Raw genomic sequence first — 22,498 nt, 5'->3', positions numbered from 1 at the left:
TGGACAGGAAATATATTTTTTGTGGGAGACCTGACATTTAAACAATCAACAACACATGGTATTTTAATGTTTTAAAATATGTTAAATTGTTAAATTGTTTTAATACTTGTAAAAAAAAAAAGTGTTATTGAATTGAATCAAATAAAAAAAATAGAAAATGCCAAAAATCCACACAAAATCAACAATCTACCCATAAATCACAGCTCTTTCAGCAACTACATCTAAGGTAGCTAGCACCAACTAGCTCAATAATTAACCTCAGTCATAAGCTAGGTTATGCTGGCCGACTGTACTTGCCAGTTGCCTAGCAACAGTTCAATATAAGCACCTAAATATTTTAGCTTTCAAAGTCAAAAAGAGAAGGGAAAAAAATAGAAGAAGTAGCTCCTATTAACACCTTGTAAATATCCAAAGTAGAAATATCAATCTTGCATTTTATAAACTGCCAAAGAATAATCTATAGCAATGAACAATTTAGAGTTCAAGTTGTAATAGAAGAAATTGAGTTTAAGGGCAAAAGCAATAGCCAAAAAAGAAACCCTAGGAAAATGACACCAGGAGGTCATGCCTGTGTCCCGTGTGTGTTCGGGTAGCCAGAAGAAAAGGATGAGTGAGGGGAGAAAGCATGGGTTTACAGGCAAAGCTTGGCGCTCTGGCCTTTGGCTGCTTACTGGTCTGCCCAACTCAGACAGCCGCTGCAGTACCTGTGGAGCCTCACAGATCAATAGTGCATTAGAGTGGAAAGCAAGAGATGGAGCTCCGGAGGGAGAAAGCCGTCCCGGATTCCACAGTTACTCTTAAAGCAGTATGTGCCCGGCAGAGAGAACGATTCCCAACTGCAAAACATAACACTGTGCAGAAGTCTGGTTAATATTCAACTTTTTAAGCTTAAGTGTATGTTTTGATGTTGAGATGATTCTAGTGCTTAGAGCCTGGCCATCTTTGACATTAACCACTCACAAACACACACACACACAAACACACACACACACACACACACACCTGGAGTGTGTTGTTGAACTTTCTGTGAAGTCATGGTAAGATTAATCTATCTGGTCCTTATATGAACACACACACACACGTACACACAAAGAGATAGAGAGAGAAGAGCGAGTGAGAGAGAGAGAGCGAGAGAGCTGACAGCTTTTTCTTTCATCTCTGGATGCATTTGCTGAACGATGCAAGAGTCTGTCACTCGCCTCAGATCACAGAGCTGCTAATCAGAGATAAGAGCCAGAGAGAGAGAGAGAATAAAGAAACAACAAGACGGAGAGATTTAATGAGGACAGACAACCTGGATAGCTAGCTAACCCTCTTTTTTCTAATTATACTCTTTTTTTGTATCAGTCTCTCCATCTCTGTCCTCCACTTTAATCTCTTTTTAGCTACTTTTCCCCCCCAACCCCTTCTTCTTTTTTTCTTTCTTTCTCAAATCCGATGCTCTGTTCTGTGTAACATGTCTCCGGGACCTCCGTTTACGACTGTTCTTTCATGCATTTTGTTTATCCTATGCCCTTCTTTTCTTTTCTTTCCTTTCGGAGAGAGGTTTGGAAAGTCACTGGACTGTGACCAGAGTTACCCCAAGACCAAACCAGACTCAGGTTTAACAAAGAGACCAGGAATTTATGACGGTGAAAAAGCGTTTGCCTTGTCTTCAAAAGCACGTTTCCCGTCATAGCCTTTAAAGTTAAGGAAGTTAAGGAACGTCAGCGCCTTTAGTATTAGCGTGTCCTTCAGCTGTTACAGAGTGGCCTTAGCAAGACAAATTCCTGTCTGAATTCTCTGACGCTATTATTTCCATGGCTCTTTAGCCTTGAGCGATAAATGTTTCACAATTTCTTTATTTATTTGCCTAGAATGTGCTTCTAGCTAGATGAACCTTTATAAAAGGTTAGAACTCAACTAAATCCACCCACTCTTATTTCTTTTCTTTCTGTGCAGTTGGCCCGCACATCGGCCGCTACTGTGGGCAGAACACTCCGGGTCGAATTATCTCCTACACCGGAATATTGGCCTTGACAATCAACACGGACAGTGCTATCGCTAAGGAGGGCTTCTCTGCTAACTTCACAGTAGTGGAGAGGACCGTCCCCGAGGGTGAGTAACCACCACAACCCTAATATCGCTTTATTTATAAATCTCATGATAAAAAAAAAAGAAAGAAAAAAAGTTGAATAGGGAAGTGGCTTTCATGCTTCAGTTCACACACTTTCAGAAACATACACTTATCAAGCTATTTGTAGCCTGGGGATGCATATATATAGTATAGTATATATAGTATACACACACACACACTTAGAGGCAATATGTATGAAAAATGAACACACACACACACACACACACACATTTACAGATAACGATGAAGCTTCAAAGGAAGTTATTAAATGCTCAGCTGCAGCACTCTTTCATTAAGGGAATGTCTAAGAAGTCAAGGCCTATCTCTCCTGTTTTATGAAGCCTGTCTTACACCCACATGCACACACGCACACACACACCTACATATTACCAGACGGATCCTGGCTACTATTTTTACTCACTCACCCAGAGGATTCACCTCCTCATCTGTAATTTAAAGTATGTTTCAAGTAAATAATGCATTTTAATTCTCCGAACACACAACCAATACAGTATGTCGCCTTAATGGCGCCTTACCTCTCTTTGTCAACCTTTTTCTGTTTGGGCCAAACCTGATCGTTCCATCTCATATATTCCTGGAGTCGGCAGCCTAGACTTCTTAAGCATTACCTTTAATGAAATCTTTTTAGAAAATGTGTAACGTGTTACTTTGTCTCCATCAACAGTTTGATGTGTGTATATTACTAGTTTATTGAGATTTATTGGGGGGCACTGGGATCGAAACAGCAGCTTTGTCTTCACGGCTCGTTTTCAGCCCTTGCTGGCGAACTATTTCCGTGCGTGCCGAACAGGAGCTGCGAGACGCAGACGCGAGCTATCAATTATTTATCGCCTACATAAATTTGCATTCCACGGGCCTCCCTGCTCTCCTTGGTGCCTGAGCAGGGTGCTGCAGAGGACGTGCTCTCATGGTGTGGAGACAGCTGTGGGTTAAGTGTTTATATGTGAGAGGCTGAGAAATGTAACAGATTTGTATGTTCAATGGAGGGAATTTATTATTTTTTCGTTAATTACATGATAAACTACTGAATATAATATGATAGTATACAATAGAGAATGTAGTAGATGGACATAGACATGCAAGAAGTAAATACATAGCTATGATAAATTGTATGCACTGAAATTTGTTGCTTTTTAAGAAAGTAAGATTTAGCTCTTAATACCTTATTAATACTTTTTTTTAACCATTATTTAGTGGCTTTAAGAGAAGCGACATGCATAAGTGTAGAATGAGAATGCTGTTCTCAACAGATTGTTGAACAGCATGAAGGCGTCCTTCATGAGACCCTGGTCGACTCAGTTGATGTTTAAAATTTTGCCTTAAGTTGCTCTATAATTCTGTTACCTGAAGAAATGGGGATTTCAAGATTCCTATCTGTTTGTCCCTGGGACTGTCCACCCAACATTCTGATTTGTTTGAAAATACTTACATACAGGTGTATTTCAGTCTGAAATAAGAGACCAAACCACACCATTTATTATAAATCCATGGGTGTGTATTTCGTTCTTGCTGTCTGTGTTTCTACAGTGGTGGCCAAAAATATTGAGACAAAAGTAGAATTTTTTTTTTTTTTTTTTTTTTTTTTATATATATATACATGATAATTAGAACAATTTATATTTCATGCAAAGAAACTGCTACACAATAATCAATATCGGATGAAGTACTTTAATCTTTCAAAAATCTTAGAAAAAGACATCTGCAGTACTCCGGTGCTACATGCTCAATCCTTGCCTGCTTGATCGCATCCTGAAGATCATATACAGTAGACGGTGTCTTGACTGCCGCTGCCTGCTTCAGCACCGTCCAGCAGTTTTATTATTAGGTTTATGTCTGGAGATGACCTAGTCCATGGCTTCAGAAGCTGATTATCATTGCCACATAGACAGTTTTTTACTAGTTTTTACTTTAGTTTTTTTAGTTAATTAGCACAACTCTTCAGTCAGATAGGCTAGAACTAATTAGTGACATCACCTATACTGTATATACAACTATAATACATGTTAAGTATTATACATATACATACGTATAATACAAATAAGACAACATACTCTACATCTTGTCTTAATACTTTTGGACACCAGTATATGTATGTATGTATGTATGTATGTATGTATGTAAATCAGGGAAAACTTGCCCGAACCCTTACAAACCCTTTCTGTCTATCGCACACTTTCAATCAGTTTTATAGATTTCAGGATTAAAGAAATCAGCACATATACTTAAAATGAACTTTTTAAAACAAACTTGCAGCTAGTTGCTAAACTGAACCCTTTAAACTTATTATTATTATTATTTTTACTTTTCATTTTTCATTCTTCCATGACTCCGCTGAGGAGCTCCACTGTCTGTCTTATTCAGTTACTTTTTATTTACTCTCTTGTTTTATTGACAGGATCTGCTACGGTTTTGTTTACGGTATCATGAGTCGGGTCAAAATCTCCAACATTGATACGTTCTTCGATCGGGAGGCGAAAAATAAGTGTGCACGCTTTTTGTTTTCTACCAAATGTAGAATCCAGCTGGCCTGAAAACACCAGAGTGAACTCTGCTGTGAATAGTAGTGTAATATAATCCTGGCTTTATTAAAAGAGAAGGTTTTTAAGGAGAAAAGAAAAGAGAGCGTAGGGGAGAGTTGATATCTTAGTGTGTGTGTGTGTGCTTGTGTGAGATGAGAGGACGGAGATGCAGTGTGTGAACAGTCAGTGTGCGCAGCTCAAACTGCTGTCTATCAGATAACACAGATGCTCTGTCCATCTGTTAGTAGTATCCAGACCAACGTAAAAATGTGTGTGTGTCTGTGTGTGTGTCTGTGTGCAAGCACTATGAATGCTGGTTTAGCTGCATAGTTAAGCAACGTGAAAATGTACCCACACTGCATTAATGTGTGTGTGTATGTGTGTATGTGTGTGCATGTGTCTGGGCGTTTGGTCTAGGTAATTAACTGCAGCGTTAATTAGTGATAATAAGTGCATCATTGTGCATATGTATGCAGACTACTAAATTAGCCTCATCTCTCAATCTCTCAGCTCCATCATTTCTCTCCGTCTCTGGACGTCTGGGCAGTGACCCTACAGGGTCAGGGGTTGAACTCTGACTGACCTTTTCGTCCCTAGCCACCAAGTCGGCATGCCTCTGGTCGATTGCTCCACAACAACACAAACAGAGTAGGATGCCCACAGTCTGGGTGGCAAGGCGATCAGAGTGATATATAGTCCTTTCTCTGGCTCCTCATTCCATCAGCACAAGCCTAAACAAACAAGTTTAATGTTTGCCAGATACATAATGTTCCTAGAGGGAAACTTTTCCATCCAGGTGCAGTCGTTCCTCATGTTCTCCAAAAAAAAAAAAGAAAAAAGAAACTCCTCGTCCTCGTTTTAAGCCTAAAGTTAAATATTTTATGAAGTACATTTTATGTGTTAATGTGGTCCACTCCTAGAGTGCCTCAGTTAAAAACATTTTTCTGTACAGTCAAGAAGAGTGTGTGTGTGTTATTCTGGTCACCAGAGATAGAAAGTGCTGCATGCATGAGTGGCCGTGTCTCTAGAGGACGGCTGCGCTTCGAGGTCGCATGGGATGCATACTTTATTCCGAACGCACCTCTAACTTTTCCTCCTGCGTTTCGATCTCTTTCAGACTTTGACTGCATGGAGCCGTTGGGTATAGAGTCCGGCGAGATTCCCTCAGAGCAGATCGAGGCCTCGTCGGAGTACAATCCCAGCTGGTCTGCACAGCGTTCCAGACTTAATAACTTTGAAAATGGATGGACGCCAATGGAAGACACTAATAAAGAATGGATTCAGGTAGGTCAGGATAACAACTTATATAGTAACCAGCATTCCTGCTTCGATTAAGTAAAATTTCTCTTTGACAAAAATGTCCGTCAGTGCTTTTTACGATGTTAAATGCTGTTTTATGTTATACAATGTCAGGCAGATTGATGATCTTTAAATCGTTATATATTTTTCTGTGTTAAACCTTTACTAGATTTGAAGCTTATGTTGCAGATTATTGCTTTTGTCAAGCATTTGAAGATGATTTTTGTTAGAATAGCCTTTTGTTGACTGCAAACCCCTAAACCCACCGAATCCTTAAAGGCCACATGATGATCCCCAGGCTTTAGAACAGCCACAACAGTGTGTACGTGATGCCTGCCATCTGCTGTTGTCTGAACTTATGTATGGATTTGATGTCGAACAGGATGCTAGGATATATCTTCTTTCATGCACAACAAACTTCTTCTGAAGTATGTTTTCAGTTGTAAATGCTCAGGAAGGAAACATTATGTGACATCAGGGTACATACTTTTCTTCTTGGAGCTTCAGTTTTGCTGAAACTCTTGGCTCCCAGGCATTCTCAAAACCTACACTTGTTTATTTTACAATCTTCACTTCTCCAGAAAGTTTCAGGCCTCATTCCTCAGGAGGCTAATATCCGAGCCGGCCCTCAGTCAAATATTTGCTGGGGGAGGTCTACAAACAGTCCATAAAAGATCTTTTCCTTATTGCTATCAAAATATTGTCCTGGAGGCCCCATGTTCTAACTTGCAGACTAATTGAATCAATATAAGGAGCTTTTTGGTTCAGCAGGGAGGAGGAACTGTGATGTTTCAGGCTGCTTTTGATTCAGGAAGAGGCTCCAGAGTGCTTCCTATGAGGCAGAGGTTTTGTCCTGAGGCCACCATGTTAGGAAGGGAAATTCCTTTGTGAGATATAATGTAAGAGAGTGGAAAAGCGAAAGAGAGAGAGCCTCTAGGGTACAATGTGAATGCCAGACATAAAGAGGACTGACTGCAGTACGTCTGCTCCATCTCTTCTCTCTATGCCTATCTCTAGTTGTCCATCTTCCAGGTTCTTCCCCTCTTAAAAATGTCTGCCTTGAAAGACTCCTCAGCCTTGTGGTTTATTGGATCCTCTGAATATGGCATTGATTAGGTCTTCAGTCTTACAAAATGGACTTCACTTTAGACTCCTGTTCCACTAAGATGTCGTATGAAAGACAATCGATAATTGGCTTTGCTTGTTTTAAAGACCGCAACTAAAGGGACTAAATATCTGTCCGATTACTAGGTGCACTTGTGTCTGGTTCGCAGTGGTATGCTAAAAACTAGACTTTGAAATCTATGGCCAGAAAGATATGGAATGTATCTAAGTGCAGAAGAGATCTGAAGTGTCAAACTATTTATTCTCTACATTGGCTGTAAATGGGTTTCATTAAAGCATGGCTGTGAGAGAAAAATAGAGGCGAAAAAATGGTTGCCTCTTTCAATCAGCGTCTTGGTTCCACACCGTTTCACACTTGCCATTTCATATTTTATCTAGTGTAATTAAGCAGCCCTCTCTACTTACTGGAACTTGTTTAGTCATTTCGGATTTTAATGAAATTCTAAATGGACTGTCTCCCGTCGAGTATGAGAGGCAAAATCCAGCAGCCGCTTCAAATCCTCTGAAGAGTATTGATTAGAGGGGGTATTTTTTTGGCAGGAAAATTTCAGGCAAATCAAACGTATTCTGTTTCAAGCCCTGATCTGATATTCCCATGCTAATCCCTCTTGGCCAATCAGATGTCAAAGTTTAGCCCCGTGCATCTGTTTCCAAGGGAACAAAGCTGGAGTACTGCTGAGAACGAGCGAGGTTGAGTGATTTATAATTTAAAGAAATCCCCCCTCTCCTTCTCTTTCTCTCTCTCTCTTTCTCTCTCTCTCTCTCTCTTTCTCTGTCTCTCTCTTTTCAACCTGCATTCATGAAGTGGTTTAATTATAAGCCTTATTAAAGGAGACGAATTCTTCATTACACCTTCATTAAGCCACAACAACCATCTCTCGCCCTCTAATGGTGCAATTCGCTCGGCATGCACAAATCACCCACTCCTCCCTACTTCACCTCTCTTCACTTGTATCAGCAGTTCATTGGAGATTTCATTAATTCTGCCCAGTGCATTTTTTAGCGTTTTCCTATGTTATTCATGGAAGTCTAATTGGGATTTTGGCATCCATGTTTCTTTTACTGTGCATGCATTTAAAAGCCGGCAACCCATCAAGCACGTATTACAAATGTCTTTTTTATAATTTCGCATTTTTAAAATATATTCTACACACCAAAAACATAGACGACAAACATGGTTTCTACACATTACCGAAATGACTGAATTGTTATTTCTTATTTTAATGAGAGGATTTTTTTAGCTAAAGTGTGACAAAGGCCAAAGAGGCACCTGCATCTGTATAGCATATTAAAATTCTACAAGGGGAAAGTTTGTCTTTTTAAAAGACTTTGACACACTACATTCCAAAAACCAAAGAAGCATTTTGCACAAGCTCCGCGAAAGACAATTTTTCATCTCTTGAGAATGCTGAGTAATGAGAAATTGGTTTTGTCAAGCAGCAAATATCCCTGCTGCACCAAAAACCCGAACGCTGGTGCTAAAGCAGCCTGAGATCTTAAGTCCGACTGGTTCACTCCGACAGTCGCCATTGATCAAAGTAGAAGCATGAATAATGCATTTTATCTAGGAAAAAAAAATCAACTGTCAATACCTGAAAGCTTCTCCAGTGCTTAGCTCCTAATGGTACTACGAAGGTTTCACAGAGTGAATAGCTTGTTTTGTTCCATTAATCAAATCCTTTTACCCATCCCTGCCCATATCTCCATATTAGCATGTATAAGCTAGCCTTTTGAGTACACAGTGGTTCATTTATGTAGATGATACTCTCCTGTTGTCATGAATGATTTGATCAGTATAGAAGTCAAAAGCCATATTCATCAGAAAATTGAAAAGAGCATGATCCCACAGGCTGATTAAAGGGTACATCTACTGGTATAAATGAATAGCCAGTTGTATTACTATCTGTTCTTTAATTGTCTGTTAGATGCTCCCAAATAAAGTATGAATATTACATTTAAAGCTTTAATCCATACTGTATGTTACATCATAAAACCATGTGTGATGCAAATATCGGACTTTACATCAGAAGAAAGGTAATGTTAATATGAGTGCTGGATAAAAATAAAAAGCTGTATCTTTTTTTCATTTATTTATATATATATTTTATAGACATCATCCTAGCATTCTAACACTGCCTGAGTAATGCTAAAGAGACTTTCAAAGCCCTACTGAGGAATGTATGGTTATCGGAAACAAATCAGAAAGAGGGTAGACCATTAAAAAGAATCAAGCTTCATGGTTTGACATAGGCTTCTCATATTCTCCTGAAGTAGATCACTAACCGGGGCACAGTTATCAGCAGGAAGCCAGTATTGCTTGATTGATGGAACTGAGGAGAGAAAGTGCCAGGTCCAGAGATGGAAACGATGACTGAGTGACCCTTCTAACCCAGCCATTATGCCATCATCCTGAGTCCTGGGCTTACTTAGCTTAAAAAAAATAAAAGAACCAGTAGATTTCAGAAAAGGCCACTGAAACAGGCACTAATTACAGACTTCCCTCGAAGAAAACATTCCCTACAGGCTGTTGAGCACTCGTTTATCTTGAAAGAACTGAAAGATTGCAAGAGGGAGAGAGAGAGAGAGATGGAGGACACAGAGTGTGAGCCGGTGTAACAATCCCAGTCGACCATATCCTGTTTTTCTTTCCTTCTGTCCAAATGTGCTTCCAGTTAGCCGCGGCCAGCCGAGCGCTCCTATGTCCGTTTGCCATTGTTTTTCTTAGCTTTTTCACTCATCAATTAAAGCTGCTTCTATTTTGAGCCAAGAGCTGTCCTCTTGCCAGCTCATGAGTAATTACACAATGTGCTTATAATTAACATACGAATCTCTGATGATGAAGCCTGTGGAGTTGGTGTCAGACTAAGTCGCCCTGCTAGCAACACACCTGCGCTAAGTCACATTCTGTTATACTTGTAGAGCTAGCTAATGTGGGATGATGTTTGTAACAAATTAACAAGTTAAAATAAAAAAATGTATAATAAGCCACGTTAATAAACCAGTAACTAGGCCAAATCATGAACAAATACTTAAAATGATTAATTAATGTTTACCAATTTTTTTTATTATTGGGCTGCAATTATTATCAATAAGTAGCGAATTAGCAATTTTTATTACCACTTGTGCCTTGGTTTTAATAGTAAACTTAAGTGGATCACCTGATCCGTTAAAATCGACAGATAACTTGTTGTCAGCTTTCAGAAGAGGCGCATCTGTCTATGAGAACTGTACACACAATCATTCTTTAACGCTATTTGCACATTACAGGATCTTGGCTAGGAGTTGTAGCCACGTCCCCTATGCAGACCTGACCTCACTCCAAGCCATTTTTACTTGTTTGGGCTATTAAATAAGTTCCTGGGAGGCCAGTGTTTCAGATGGAAAGCAGGGGAGTCTGATCATGGCTTCAGCATGCTGAGAAACCTTGATGGTATCCAAGCATTAGTGAAACATTAGTGTATCAGGAGATTATATAGAGAAAAAAAGGGAAATTTTACGTTCATAACTTTGTTCTGTTATTCTGTACAATCAATGGTCCTGCTTTGACTTGAACAGCCCTCATAGAAGTCATCACTTTTAGCATTGTTTTAATATCTTTGAAGAAAACTCTTTGGCTGGAGTCATTCTTTCCAATTAGAGGTTGCAGGAGCTTTTAGGCGTCAAGATGACATGTTTACGGTCCAGATGAAAGCAGAAGTCTGTTGAAAATGCCAAACGATATCAATAATACAAGAACTATCACACTTCTCATACCAAAATCTGCCAGATGGCTCAGTTATTCATCAACAGTTCTTGGGTATTGAAGTAAGGAAGTATCTTGCAAGTACTGTACAAATCTGTAATAGTGTTCAATGAGCCAATGTTAACTAATCACAATATTAACGAACAGCTTTATACACATTTCATCTAATAACCCAGGAATAACAAATCAGCACACATCTCAGGCTGGACACACTCCTCTGCAAAGCGAAAATCATTTTTATTAATATATTATATATTTTTTCATAACTTCTAGCCTATTAACCAGAATTTTATCATTCCTCATTGTGTCAGATGTAGATGATCATCTCACTTGGAAATATGTAAAATCTAATGCTATTAAAGAGAGGCACGAGGGTGCTAAAAATAACACCGGCTAATTCTGGCAGCTAGACTCAGTGATGAATGGAATTGCCTGTTGGTCTTGCAGTGCACACTAATACAATTTTCATGAAAATGCTAATTAATTATACCTGTAGTTAATGGAATTTTAGAGCAGTCTGTCATGACAGCCAGGTGGTAACGGGTAAAGTGAGAGAAAGAGAAGCATGGCTTGATAGATGAACCGATCTTTGCCCCATGGTAGCTGCCAGGCCAGGTTTGTGTTTGCTTTGCTGGAGCATTTTGGTGTCCTTCCCTTCAATTCTTCACCATTAACTGCTCTTGTCTGGCTCCTGCCAGGTGATATTCGTATCTGAGCCACGTAAAACAATCTGTGATCATACCGATCAACTATTCTGAAATTTTTCTTCTTTTTCTGTTGTGCTAGTGGGAATAAAAATAAATAAAGAGAACGAAACAAATAGAAAATCACAGTATAATTCACAATATAATTATGCATTCTGATTACATTCAGACAAAGCTGCAATTTTTCCACTACATCATTTTTAAAAAGCTTCCTAGTGAATTCAGTTCCCTCCCATAAGCCCTATTAGCAGAGAACTAACAATCAACATTTAAAGCATCATAGCGCTTTAAAATCCCCAGATTAAACCACCGTGGCAGACGTGACTTGCTAGACCTGGAGGCCTCTCCCAAAAGCCACACACTCACCATGGAGAAGGGGTAATGAGCCTGTGGTGGGGTCATGACAAAAATTTAATAAGTGTAAGACATGGAAAAGAGAGAATTACATCATATTCATCTCATTCACTACCAACCAGAGAAGTCTCATCAAATATGAACGCACGCACCCCACACATCAGACTGCTTCAATGTGGTGAAAATCCACTCTCCTTGTTAATCTAATTGCACACTAGACTTAACTGGCAGCCTACAAAACAAACCTTGGCTAATTCTGTTCCCACTTTTTTTTTTTTTTTTTGGCATTTATTTAGCAGTGTAATAACTGCAGTCTCTGTTATTCTGCTTGTGGAAGCAGATGTAGCTTTTAAGCACGCATTCTGTGCCAGATCTTGTCCTTACATCTTAAATGATTCTACTCAGGTTTGGAAAATGACCTTCTGATCCAAGATCAGAGCCTGTATGGTATCAGCCATGTAAAGCTATATTTCTAGACACACATTAAACCTGATTTAGCCTTGGCATACATTACACATTCCCTGGGAAATCTCTGAAACAAGTCTATTGTCTAAGAATAAGGTTACAGATCTTCGATGGCTTTTCCAGCTGCCTAATTGTAGTCATTTGGATACGATGAAAAGAAAGAAAATGATAGAAAACTCATCCACAATCAGTCATTTTTAAATTGAGTAGATGACACATTTACCCTGTGGCAAAATGACATTTCTGGCCTATTAGATTATGAGAGGTTGCCTGCGGCCATGCACGCTGTCTTATTAGACAATTAATGAGCAAAGAACAGGATTTTTCTACCCACAAAACAATTATGGAAATGCTTTAAATCATATAGTATGAGGTCATAAACACATTTGGGGTTTCACTCTTATAGTCAAGTCAAGTCAAGGCTTTTATTGTCATTCCAACCATATACAGTTCAGTACACAGTGGAACGGAACAACGTTCTACATGCAGTACATGCAACAACATAAATTAACAACACAAATCTACCGGAACCAGCTAGCTACACTAAGAGACCTTATTAGCTGACTAGCAGATTTACATTTTTTTTTTTTTTAAAAAGAACACAATAGACAACAAAGTGCACGTGCATTTTGTAGGAATGAGGTATTGAGGAGTTGAGGTAGTGGGAGGAGAAACAGTGAACATTTGACATTCCTGAAGTAGCAGCATCGATTTAAAAAAATACTTTATGCAAATAGCATAAAGCAAGTAAAATAAATATTGGGCAATATATTGCAAAAAGAGAAGATCAGGTGGGTCGATATGAACAAATTGTGAGATGGTTGTAGATCAGAGTGTTTCTGCATGTGTGTGTTTATCAGTTCAGTCCTGATGTTATTTAGATCGTCTGAGTGATGTGTGTGTGTGTGTGTGTGTGTGTGTGTGTGTGTGTGTGTTTTATCAGTCCAGTCCCTTTGTATTGAGGAGACGGATGGCTTATAGGAGGCATGCCATGCTATGTTTTTTTTTATTTGAGTTGAACCCGTCTTCTGGGTTTAATTAAAGGCTGTGTGATATAGCATTTCACTAGCGTGTCTGTCTTTTGATTGACATCATATGTGAAGAAAAATGAACGAATAATTCCGAAAGTAGAAAATGAGTCAAAGTAAAGCTGCCCAATTCTCAGTGGGCTTCAGGGGTCCGACACGCATACAGTGGGTGCAATTGCCGTTATAAATTCTGAATTCTGTCCATAAATCCATTCTCTTCAACAAAACACACTTCCATCCGTGATTGATGTTTTTACTCAACAGCAGTCTGGAACGTTTGACCTGATTTTTCTCAGGCTGTACACAGGAGTGTGCGTGTCCACATGTAAAGATATACTAGTGTGGTCATGGTGTTCTCTGTGAACAAGTCAGGGTCAGGGAAATGTGCGGTACATGTCCCTATCCTTTTAAGGTAATGTGGTAGTCTTTTGGAAAGCTTCCTGTGCATTCACTCAGGCATCTGGAAGGTTGTGTGTTAGTTAATTAGGGATTTCCAGCTGTGCTGATGCTGTTCTCTGGATAGCTGTGGCACACAATGTGATGTGGAGATGTCGGGAAATTATGCGGATTTTGTTCCTGGTCCTTCTACCTCAGTGACGTCCCTTATAACCCATATATTTCCATTTGAATATGAAATTATTATGGATAAGCAAGAAAAATTAAGGATTAACAATACTATCTTACAGTTTAATCTGAAACAAAAATCACTACTAAATTTATCGCCAGTCATGTTAGTTGCACATACAGTTCTTTGACGGCAGCAAATTTAATGTAATGGAGAAATTCACAAATTTTACTTGAATATCTCTGCACATCCCAGCCAAAAATTTATAAAAGGAATGAGACTGAGGTGCCAGGCTCGATTCCCGTCTCTGTATGCATGGAGTTGTGTGTGTGCCCTGCGATGGATTAATTGGCACCCTGTCCAGGGTGTACCCTGCCTCTCCCTAAGCCTTCTGGGATAGACTCCAGGTCCCTGCGACCCTGAATACAGGATAAAGCGGTATGAAAGATGAGATGAGATGTGACTGAGGTTGTGTCTTAACTGGAATCTCAAGGCCACACACACTTCCAGACACATATCTACTTAAATAGACAACTCCAAAAAAAAAGAAGAGAGTTTGTATGTGTTTTTTTCCACTTTTATTAAAAATAATACCCTAAACCAGAGAATTATATTCACTCTACATTTATGCAGCAGACGAAATGTGAGATTTTATCGAATGCTGCTTGTGCTCTTTGACAGCCGCAACAGCGGATCCTGTTCGATTTCTCTAAATTTACGTTATACCCTCTGAAATGAGGCATAAAGAAGGCAAACTAGACGGGTTGTGTGCATTTCCATCTGTTTTTGTTATTAGTTTGGATGTCTTGGAAGTTACAGTAGAATGGGTGTTTAATATGAAATGAAAGCCATGTCAAGAAAAGCAGCCAGCAATGTTCTGCCTAAACGCCGCCAGGATTTTAATGTGCAGTTACCATGGCGGCTGTGTGGGGACCACAGCACTTCCACAGCTCCAGAAGACTGATGTTTGGAACAGGTTTCGAAAAAGTGGAAAGTGGAAGCATTCGGTGTAAATTTTAAACTCCAAAATGTGTTTATTTTAATGGTTAATGTCTCATGGGTGGCTGATTTAGAGGATAGTTTTCACACTTATATGAATATAGTAGGGATTGTTACTATTGGTAATAAAAATCCTGACCTAGCATAGGTTAGGTTACTGAGCAGGGTACTGCGAATATAAGAATCAAGAAAAATTGGGACTCACACTTCTCGGTGGTGAAATATTATTATATTTTTTCTATTTATGGCTCAGGTGGCTAAGGCTCTAGGTTGTTGGTTTGGGGATCTAAGGATCCAGGTTCGAGCCCCGTCGTCTGTGAGTTGGCACACCCCATACTACCCAGCCACTGCATGCAGTGCCGGTACCAAGACCTGATTGTCCATATACAGTTAATTCTAAACGTTAGAGAATATTAGTCATATGATTGGGATTGAGGTAACTCACCATGCAGTCAAGAAAAAGAAAAAAAAAGCTTCATCCCAGCAATCAGACAGAGCCAAGAGCACAAACTGCAAAATCAATCCCTTTTACAAGCACCGGGTGAGAGGGTCATGTACAGTCTAGTCCGTCTGTGCCAACAGGGAATAAGACAAGACTGGGAAGACAGGATGTGTTTTTCAAGGGTATAATCGTATGTACGGTAATATCATAAAACACATTCACAGCGAGAGTTTGTCTGTGTCACTAGTGTAACAGACGTGCTCCTGCTAGGTCTGTCTTAAATCTGAGAAACTGCAAAGTCTGCAAAACTAGACATTTGTTAAAAACAGCACACATACGCACACACTCAGACTCTCCCTGTACATTCAGTCTCTGCCAGTAACTCGTAGACTCTCTCTCGCTCTCTCTCTCTTTCTTTCTCCTCACTGGTATTCCTCCATAATGATAACGGAGCTCATTATTCATTTATGAAGCATTTGTCTTTTCATACGGCACAGATCCGAAAATCTCTCCTCTTTTCTGCATTTTTACTGCTTTAGTCACTTAGCCAGACAAGTCCCATATCTCCCGGTTATCCAATAGGCTCACGTGTCTTATCACAGGAAATTAAATCGTCACCATCACCACCACCCTTTATTAAACTCAGCACCATTAAATCATACCTTCTAGGTCCATGGTGCGGTTCTGAAAGCGTCACATGTTAGACACGTTCTACAGTAGTTCTTTTCTATACTATCATGTTTTTTAACTGCTCTCCTTTTTTTACTCAGGTTGATCTGGGTTTCCTGCGTTTCGTCTCAGCCATCGGGACTCAGGGTGCCATATCACAGGAGACCAATAAAAAGTACTATGTGAAGTCCTACAAGGTGGACGTGAGCTCGAACGGGGAAGACTGGATCACACTGAAGGAGGGCTCCAAACAGAAGGTATGAGGAGCTCTTTATTGACACTAATACTCACGTTTAAATTATGTTGTACAGGCCATCTCAAACAACTGTTTTTTTCCGAATTCTTAACTCTGATTGGCCAATAGTTTATATTAAGTTCATACATACTGTATGCTTCCATTTTAATATGGTGAATGTTACATTCAAAGTTAAAGCTGTTCCTTTAATGCTTTAGGGTGAAGGGTTTTGCTGTTTCTCTGTAACATGAGACACAGTGTCTTTTTTTTCTTCTTTTTTTAACTTCAAACGAGAGAAAGAACAAGCTGGTGAAGGAATTACAGCTGTTTACAGCTGCTATAACATAAGTGATAACAGGAGGGTAACTTGTTTTACAGTCTTCCCGCAACATTTTATGTAGCTGTAAACTGACAAAGTTGTTTTTTAATGAGTAAAAAAATAGAATTTTCTGCAAATTGCAATGGTATGGAGGAAATAAATCATAACTTGCTGTTATGAGTATGCTGTTATCAGACAGTATCTTCACGTATGTTACATTGCTGCCCACATTGTGTCATTCATTATTTTCCAATAACAGCAGTCTTCATCATGTTATTTTTTTTTTACATACTGGCTATATAAGGAAATTAGACATGGGAAGATATCCCAGAGGTTTAGGGGTTAGCATTGTCACCTCACACCTTACCAATACCAATCAGCATATAATGCATGTCTTTGGGCTGTAGAAGGTTCTCTCAGTGTTTTTAGGTTTCATCCACTTTCCTCCTACAGTCCAAAGACATGCATTGTATGCTGATTGGTATTTCCAAGTTGCCCACTGTGTATGATTGGGAGTGAGCCTGTGCCCTGCGATGTGTTGTCAAGAAAAGTTCAGATTTCACGCTCGCAGGACTCGAGTAAGACAGTTGCTATATAAACTGTGCACGTGAGCATAATGTAAATCATGCTGATGATTTTTGCACACCTCTTGTGCAGCCTGTTATAGATATTAATTCAGGCCCGACTTCACTATATCATTTTCTGCCTATGTGTAAATGTCAGTGCCAACTAAGGAAGTATCCTCATGTCAAAATATCCATGACGTATCCTTCTCCATAAAGACCACCATGCTCACTCGCGTCTGTCAGACTCCGTTATTGCCCCAGCATGGAATGTTAACACTTTCTCGAGACTGAATGAATTTACAAGGGCCGTAAAAAAAAAAGAAAAAAAAAAAAAAAAAAAAGACAAACATGAAAAACAACTCCAAAACAACCACAGTAGCCAGACAGGCTGTGGGAGACTTTTTATTTCGAGCGAGTGTTGAATGATGTCAACATTTGTGGTAGGGATTTTGTTACTTAAGAATGAAACCAAACAACAGAGTGATTAATAAACAGAAGCTTTTGGAAGAAAGAATTGAGGTGAAGAGTTATATGTTTGTGTGTTTGAGCAGCTGGTCCTCACTCTGCATTAGGACTCCCTGGTCAAATAGATATCAGGTGTAAGGGTGCATCTTTCACCTTCCTTTTATCTTATAATCAGTTTGAAAATGTTTAAATAGACTTAAGGTGTTTAGTCATTGTGTGTACTGGTGTGTGTGTAACCCCTAAGGCCCAATTTTTGCCTCGACCCCATTAAAATCACAATTCCCTTTTTATAAAGCTCTCTCTCTCTCTCTCTCTCTCTCTCACTCTCTAGATGCTCCAAAGTGCTTTAGTGAGAACGGGGCCCATTTGCAGACCGCTGAGGTTGCAGTTTGCCTCTGTGGTTGCCGCTCGCTCTCCAAAAAAAGGCTTTTAATAGTTAGTGCAGTCGGATGGAGCTTTACCGTGACATTTAAAGAGAGAACGGCTGGCCCGTTGTGTTGTTCTCTGCCTCACGCACACATTTGACAATCTGCACCCAGAGACCTGAGATAGCAGCGGAAATAAAGGAATAGTGGCCCAGAAGAGATTACAGAAACTATGGTCTCACTGCTTCAGACATCCTTAAATACACCTAAGCATATTAGCATATGCAAGTGGACAGATTAAGCAGCTTTGTGTGTATAGGAACGCAGCCGCATCTCGGCTTATCTCATCTCAACCAGGGAACGACATGCTGAAAGGTCGAAAGCATTCCAGTCGCGATGACAAAGTCAGATAAATACGCTCAGGGCTTTAATCAGAAGGAGGCATGAACTCGGACACGTCTCTGTAGTCCCCAGTATATTTTAAGTGACCTGTAGACTGAGAAGTGCGTAATGTTTTGAGAGAGAGGGTTTTTCCCTCCAAACCCTTTTCCTTTTCCTTTGGCACATAGGATTTCCCTGCTCTCCCGAACACACTTCAGCTGTCAGTTTAAAATAGAGCTGGGAGATGTAACGATATTTGACAAAGCCACTAAACGAGCTGTACTTAGCACACTGACCACATGGACAGAACCATAATTGGACAGGGTTTGATCTTTCACTGTGGCGTTTGAACCACTGGCGAGTAAAACAAAGCCTCCGGTGTGGTGTATCTCTCTATAGCTGACAGTGTTAGGAGGAGGATATTAAACCGCAACTAAATTATGGAGCAGTGTAACATGTTAAAACTGTTGACGTTGTGGCTAATATATTTTTTGTGCAAACAGCCTCTTGTTTTTATTCCTTACCTACCGACAGTCAGTCAAATCCAGACTCAGAGATGAATTAATGTAGGAGCGACTCGTGTGCCTGGAAACCAATAAAAACAGAAAATGTGGCGCCTACGGTTAAATAAATGAACTCAAAGCGGTTAGCTTTAATACGGACTGATCCTCTTGTTCCTGATTAATCCAGCAGTGTATTCGAATTTAATGAGTTTAATTCGGTTTTAAGTGCTCACTTGGACAACAGCATAAACACACTTGCTTACTGATATAGGAAGTTATTTGAATGTTATGGTTTAACATTACTGGAATTGTGCTCAGAAGTGATTTCCTGTAAATTTCATGAAAAATGTGTGATTGTGTGTGTGTGAATGTTAATCCTACGATCTACGGTCAGACAAAATGGGAATAAATACGATGGTCATCATTGGCCTCCACTGTCACTAGTAGGACTACAGAGGTTCCTAGATGGATGGATGGAGCGATGGAAATCATTAACAACCCAACACAAAGTTAATACTTTTTCATATAACAGTGTATCCTGAAGTCTTTCATCCCACAGCAATTTCCCACTGACAACTTGATGAATGACGGTTTATATTTTTATCCATTTACACTTACATTTAATGTGATGAAACATCTGTAAAGCGACACTGAAGTCTCATCTAAGTAAATCTGTTTGTTATTCGCCTTATTAAATCATGTTGAGCATCCGCTATACAAATCCAAAAGTTGTTACTACAATTATAACCATAACATATTATAACAAGCACTTTATTATAATCTTGTCATTTACATTGCAGTTAGATCTATTGTCATAGCTGCTGTGTAGAAAATTCATCAACACTGAGGAATAACATGATGGAACTGTTCAAAGTTTCCTGCATAAATGATACTTTTGTTCTTGGGACCTTTTTTTCAATAAACATTATGTACAGTACCAGTCAAAAACGTTTGGACTCAAGTTTGGATTTATTTTCTACACTCAAAACTATTAAATAACACATATGCCATTAGGTAATTAAGTACCAACAACCATGTGTTATTTTAAGACACTGAGGTCAGCTGTCCTGTAACAGTTTTTGCAAAAACAGTATTGTTAAGTGTGTTTGCAAAACCCATCAAGCACCATGACGAACCTGGCTCTAATGAAGACCATCCAAGGAAAGCAAAACCAAACCATACCTCTGCTGCAGGAAGAAGTTCATTTAGGTACCAATTAACAAACAGCAGCTCAGATTAGAGCTGTTATAAAGGCTTTACAGATCGTAAGTAGCAGATACATCTCAATATCAAAGATTATTGCATATTTTGGACCGCTTCAGTATAGTTTTACAGTGTAGAAAGAAAAAAAATAAGGAACGTCCATGCAATTGGAAGGTGTGTCCAAACTTTTGACTGGTAGTGTATATTTATTGCACATTCTGATCCACATATTGAAGAACCGAAATGTGTACTCTTTTCAACTAGGTTGCATAAAGCAGGTTTATTAACAAGTTTTGTTTTGTTTTCCTAATTGCCATCATAATAATAAACAAATTAAGATTGGGGAATTTAGCAAAAATGGGTACTGTAATTATCCTGTTTATACCGCCTCATCTCCCAGTATAATGTGCTGAATATAATCCAGTCCAGTTGCTATGTTTACAGGACAGAAAGCTGCACAAGCTCCAGGCTTCTGGGGACTGTCCTTGATGAATCCTCTCCTGAAATCGTGTTAATAATTAATGTGGGATTTGTTGGCTCTCTGGCAGGTTTTCATGGGCAACACCAATCCCACTGATGTCGTGAAGACCTCGCTGCCCAGACCGACCCTGACACGCTTTCTCCGGATCCGACCCTTCATGTGGGAGACTGGCATTGCTCTGCGCTTCGAAGTGTATGGCTGTAAGATCTCAGGTGGGTTTTCAGGGCTATCGATTTACCCCAGCTGCGATTTGTCTAAAGTGTTGTTTATATGTACCAATTCACATCAGATTAGCGTACAAGACAGAAGCCATGTTCGGTGCATGCACCCTTCTGAAGGTCTATAACTCTCGTCTACATAGTTTACATTTCTCGCACACTCCTGGCAAGTGTGTGGAGAAGTGTTTATCCGTTGTACTGAAAGATTTGTGCAAGAGCGTGCTGGGTTTTTTTTTTCACCCGGAGGAAGTCGGGGTCGCTTCTGCATTATAGATGAGCTCTTATGTGCTAAAGAGGATTACGTATTCAAAACTCTTTTGGATCTTCTTCATTTAAAATGAACGCCCTCCATAGCAGGCATGGTTACTTCTCCTTAGAGAGAGTCTAACATTCTCGCTTCTGCTCTCTGAACCCACTAACCTTCCCCAGAGTTTCAGGCTCTCCACCAGACGCACTCACACACGCATGTTACATTGCTATTATAAATGCATGGCTCCTCAGTCACCAATCACACAGTCCCAGCTGGCTCGGCTCTCATTTGCATGCTCATCTGCATGTTTTGGCATGGCTCCACCCTCAGCAGGGTTTTGATTATGAAGCCTTTCATGTCATGAGCGCCTCCCTGGTGAAACGACGTGTGCGTACTATCAATCTCATATACATCCTACGTTCACTGCCACTATTTTTATCCTCTGTATACTCCTGGGCAAATTTTGAGTGGGTTTTGCATGTGTGCATAAATGCATGTGTGTCTGCATTTGTGTGTGTGTGTGTATATGTGTGATTGTACTCAGTTTGATGAAATGCCAGAGCCCAGCTGGGGCAGCCATGTTTAGGGTGGATGTTCAGCGCACCACATTTTAAACACATCACAAGAGCGTAGGCTTCCTCGTGACATCATCAGCGTGCTGCGGGTTCTTTCTGAAGATACGGACAGCTGGGCGTTCACTTAGCTGGGAGAAGAAGAACATGGAAAAAATTGGTTGCAGCAAAGAATATAGAATATATGAATGAAAACCATACATTTATACTAGATAGGATGTTAAATCTTATACTTTCCCCCATAAAGAATGTGCTTTCGTCAAATAATTACACTTTCCATATTTATTTTAAAAAACAACAATGTATAAATATATACAGCATATAGATGCATAATGTTGTATTATACTGTATATACTCATTAATATATAATTTGTTACATTATGGTTAAAAAATACATGAAAGGTATTTAAAAATTATTCAACATTTACCACTGATGTGTATACAGTATGTATATTTTACTTACTTCATTTTTAAAATCCTGATATTATACACCATTATACAGTAAATCTCTGTGGGAATTCGTTAAGTTTCAATAAACTTTACAGACTAATCCAGCCATATAAACGTATAATCTGTAAAAAATGTAAACAGTTGTCACACTGTATAACACCACCCTGGGATGTGTGTTAAAGTGCAGGAACATGTCATAGGCGTTCCACATCCACACAGCCCCCTCAATAAACTTCCCCCGTTTGTTTGTAAATAAGGCCATCTGTGAGTGCCGCCACCCGTTCCACAGACCCACCCCAATCAGTGGCAACTCACGCGATGACACACACGCACACCAGACACAAATGTGTCTACAAGAACAAATACATCATTCTTTCAGGCAGTCTTTCAGCACTATGAGTCAGGGTGTCTGTACATCCTCAGATTGTTGAGATTTGTCAGA

At 39.6% G+C, this 22,498-nt stretch overlaps 1 protein-coding gene across 3 annotated transcripts in view; it reads left to right on the top strand.

Moving 5' to 3' along the window:
• nrp1a (neuropilin 1a) overlaps positions 1 to 22,498 on the top strand; it is a 67,957-nt gene that overhangs the window by 31,055 nt on the left and 14,404 nt on the right. For all 3 annotated transcript variants that reach the window (XM_053495309.1, XM_053495307.1, XM_053495310.1), the window contains exons 5-8: positions 1,942 to 2,097; positions 5,774 to 5,940; positions 16,150 to 16,305; positions 20,634 to 20,778. In XM_053495309.1, the coding sequence (XP_053351284.1) occupies positions 1,942 to 2,097; positions 5,774 to 5,940; positions 16,150 to 16,305; positions 20,634 to 20,778 (624 nt within the window). The remainder of the gene's footprint in view (positions 1 to 1,941; positions 2,098 to 5,773; positions 5,941 to 16,149; positions 16,306 to 20,633; positions 20,779 to 22,498) is intronic.

This window comes from Clarias gariepinus, chromosome 4, assembly GCF_024256425.1.
Source record: "Clarias gariepinus isolate MV-2021 ecotype Netherlands chromosome 4, CGAR_prim_01v2, whole genome shotgun sequence".
NCBI lineage: Eukaryota > Metazoa > Chordata > Actinopteri > Siluriformes > Clariidae > Clarias > Clarias gariepinus.
Note: the sequence above shows the minus strand (reverse complement) of the source record. Positions and strands in the feature narration are given on the sequence as shown.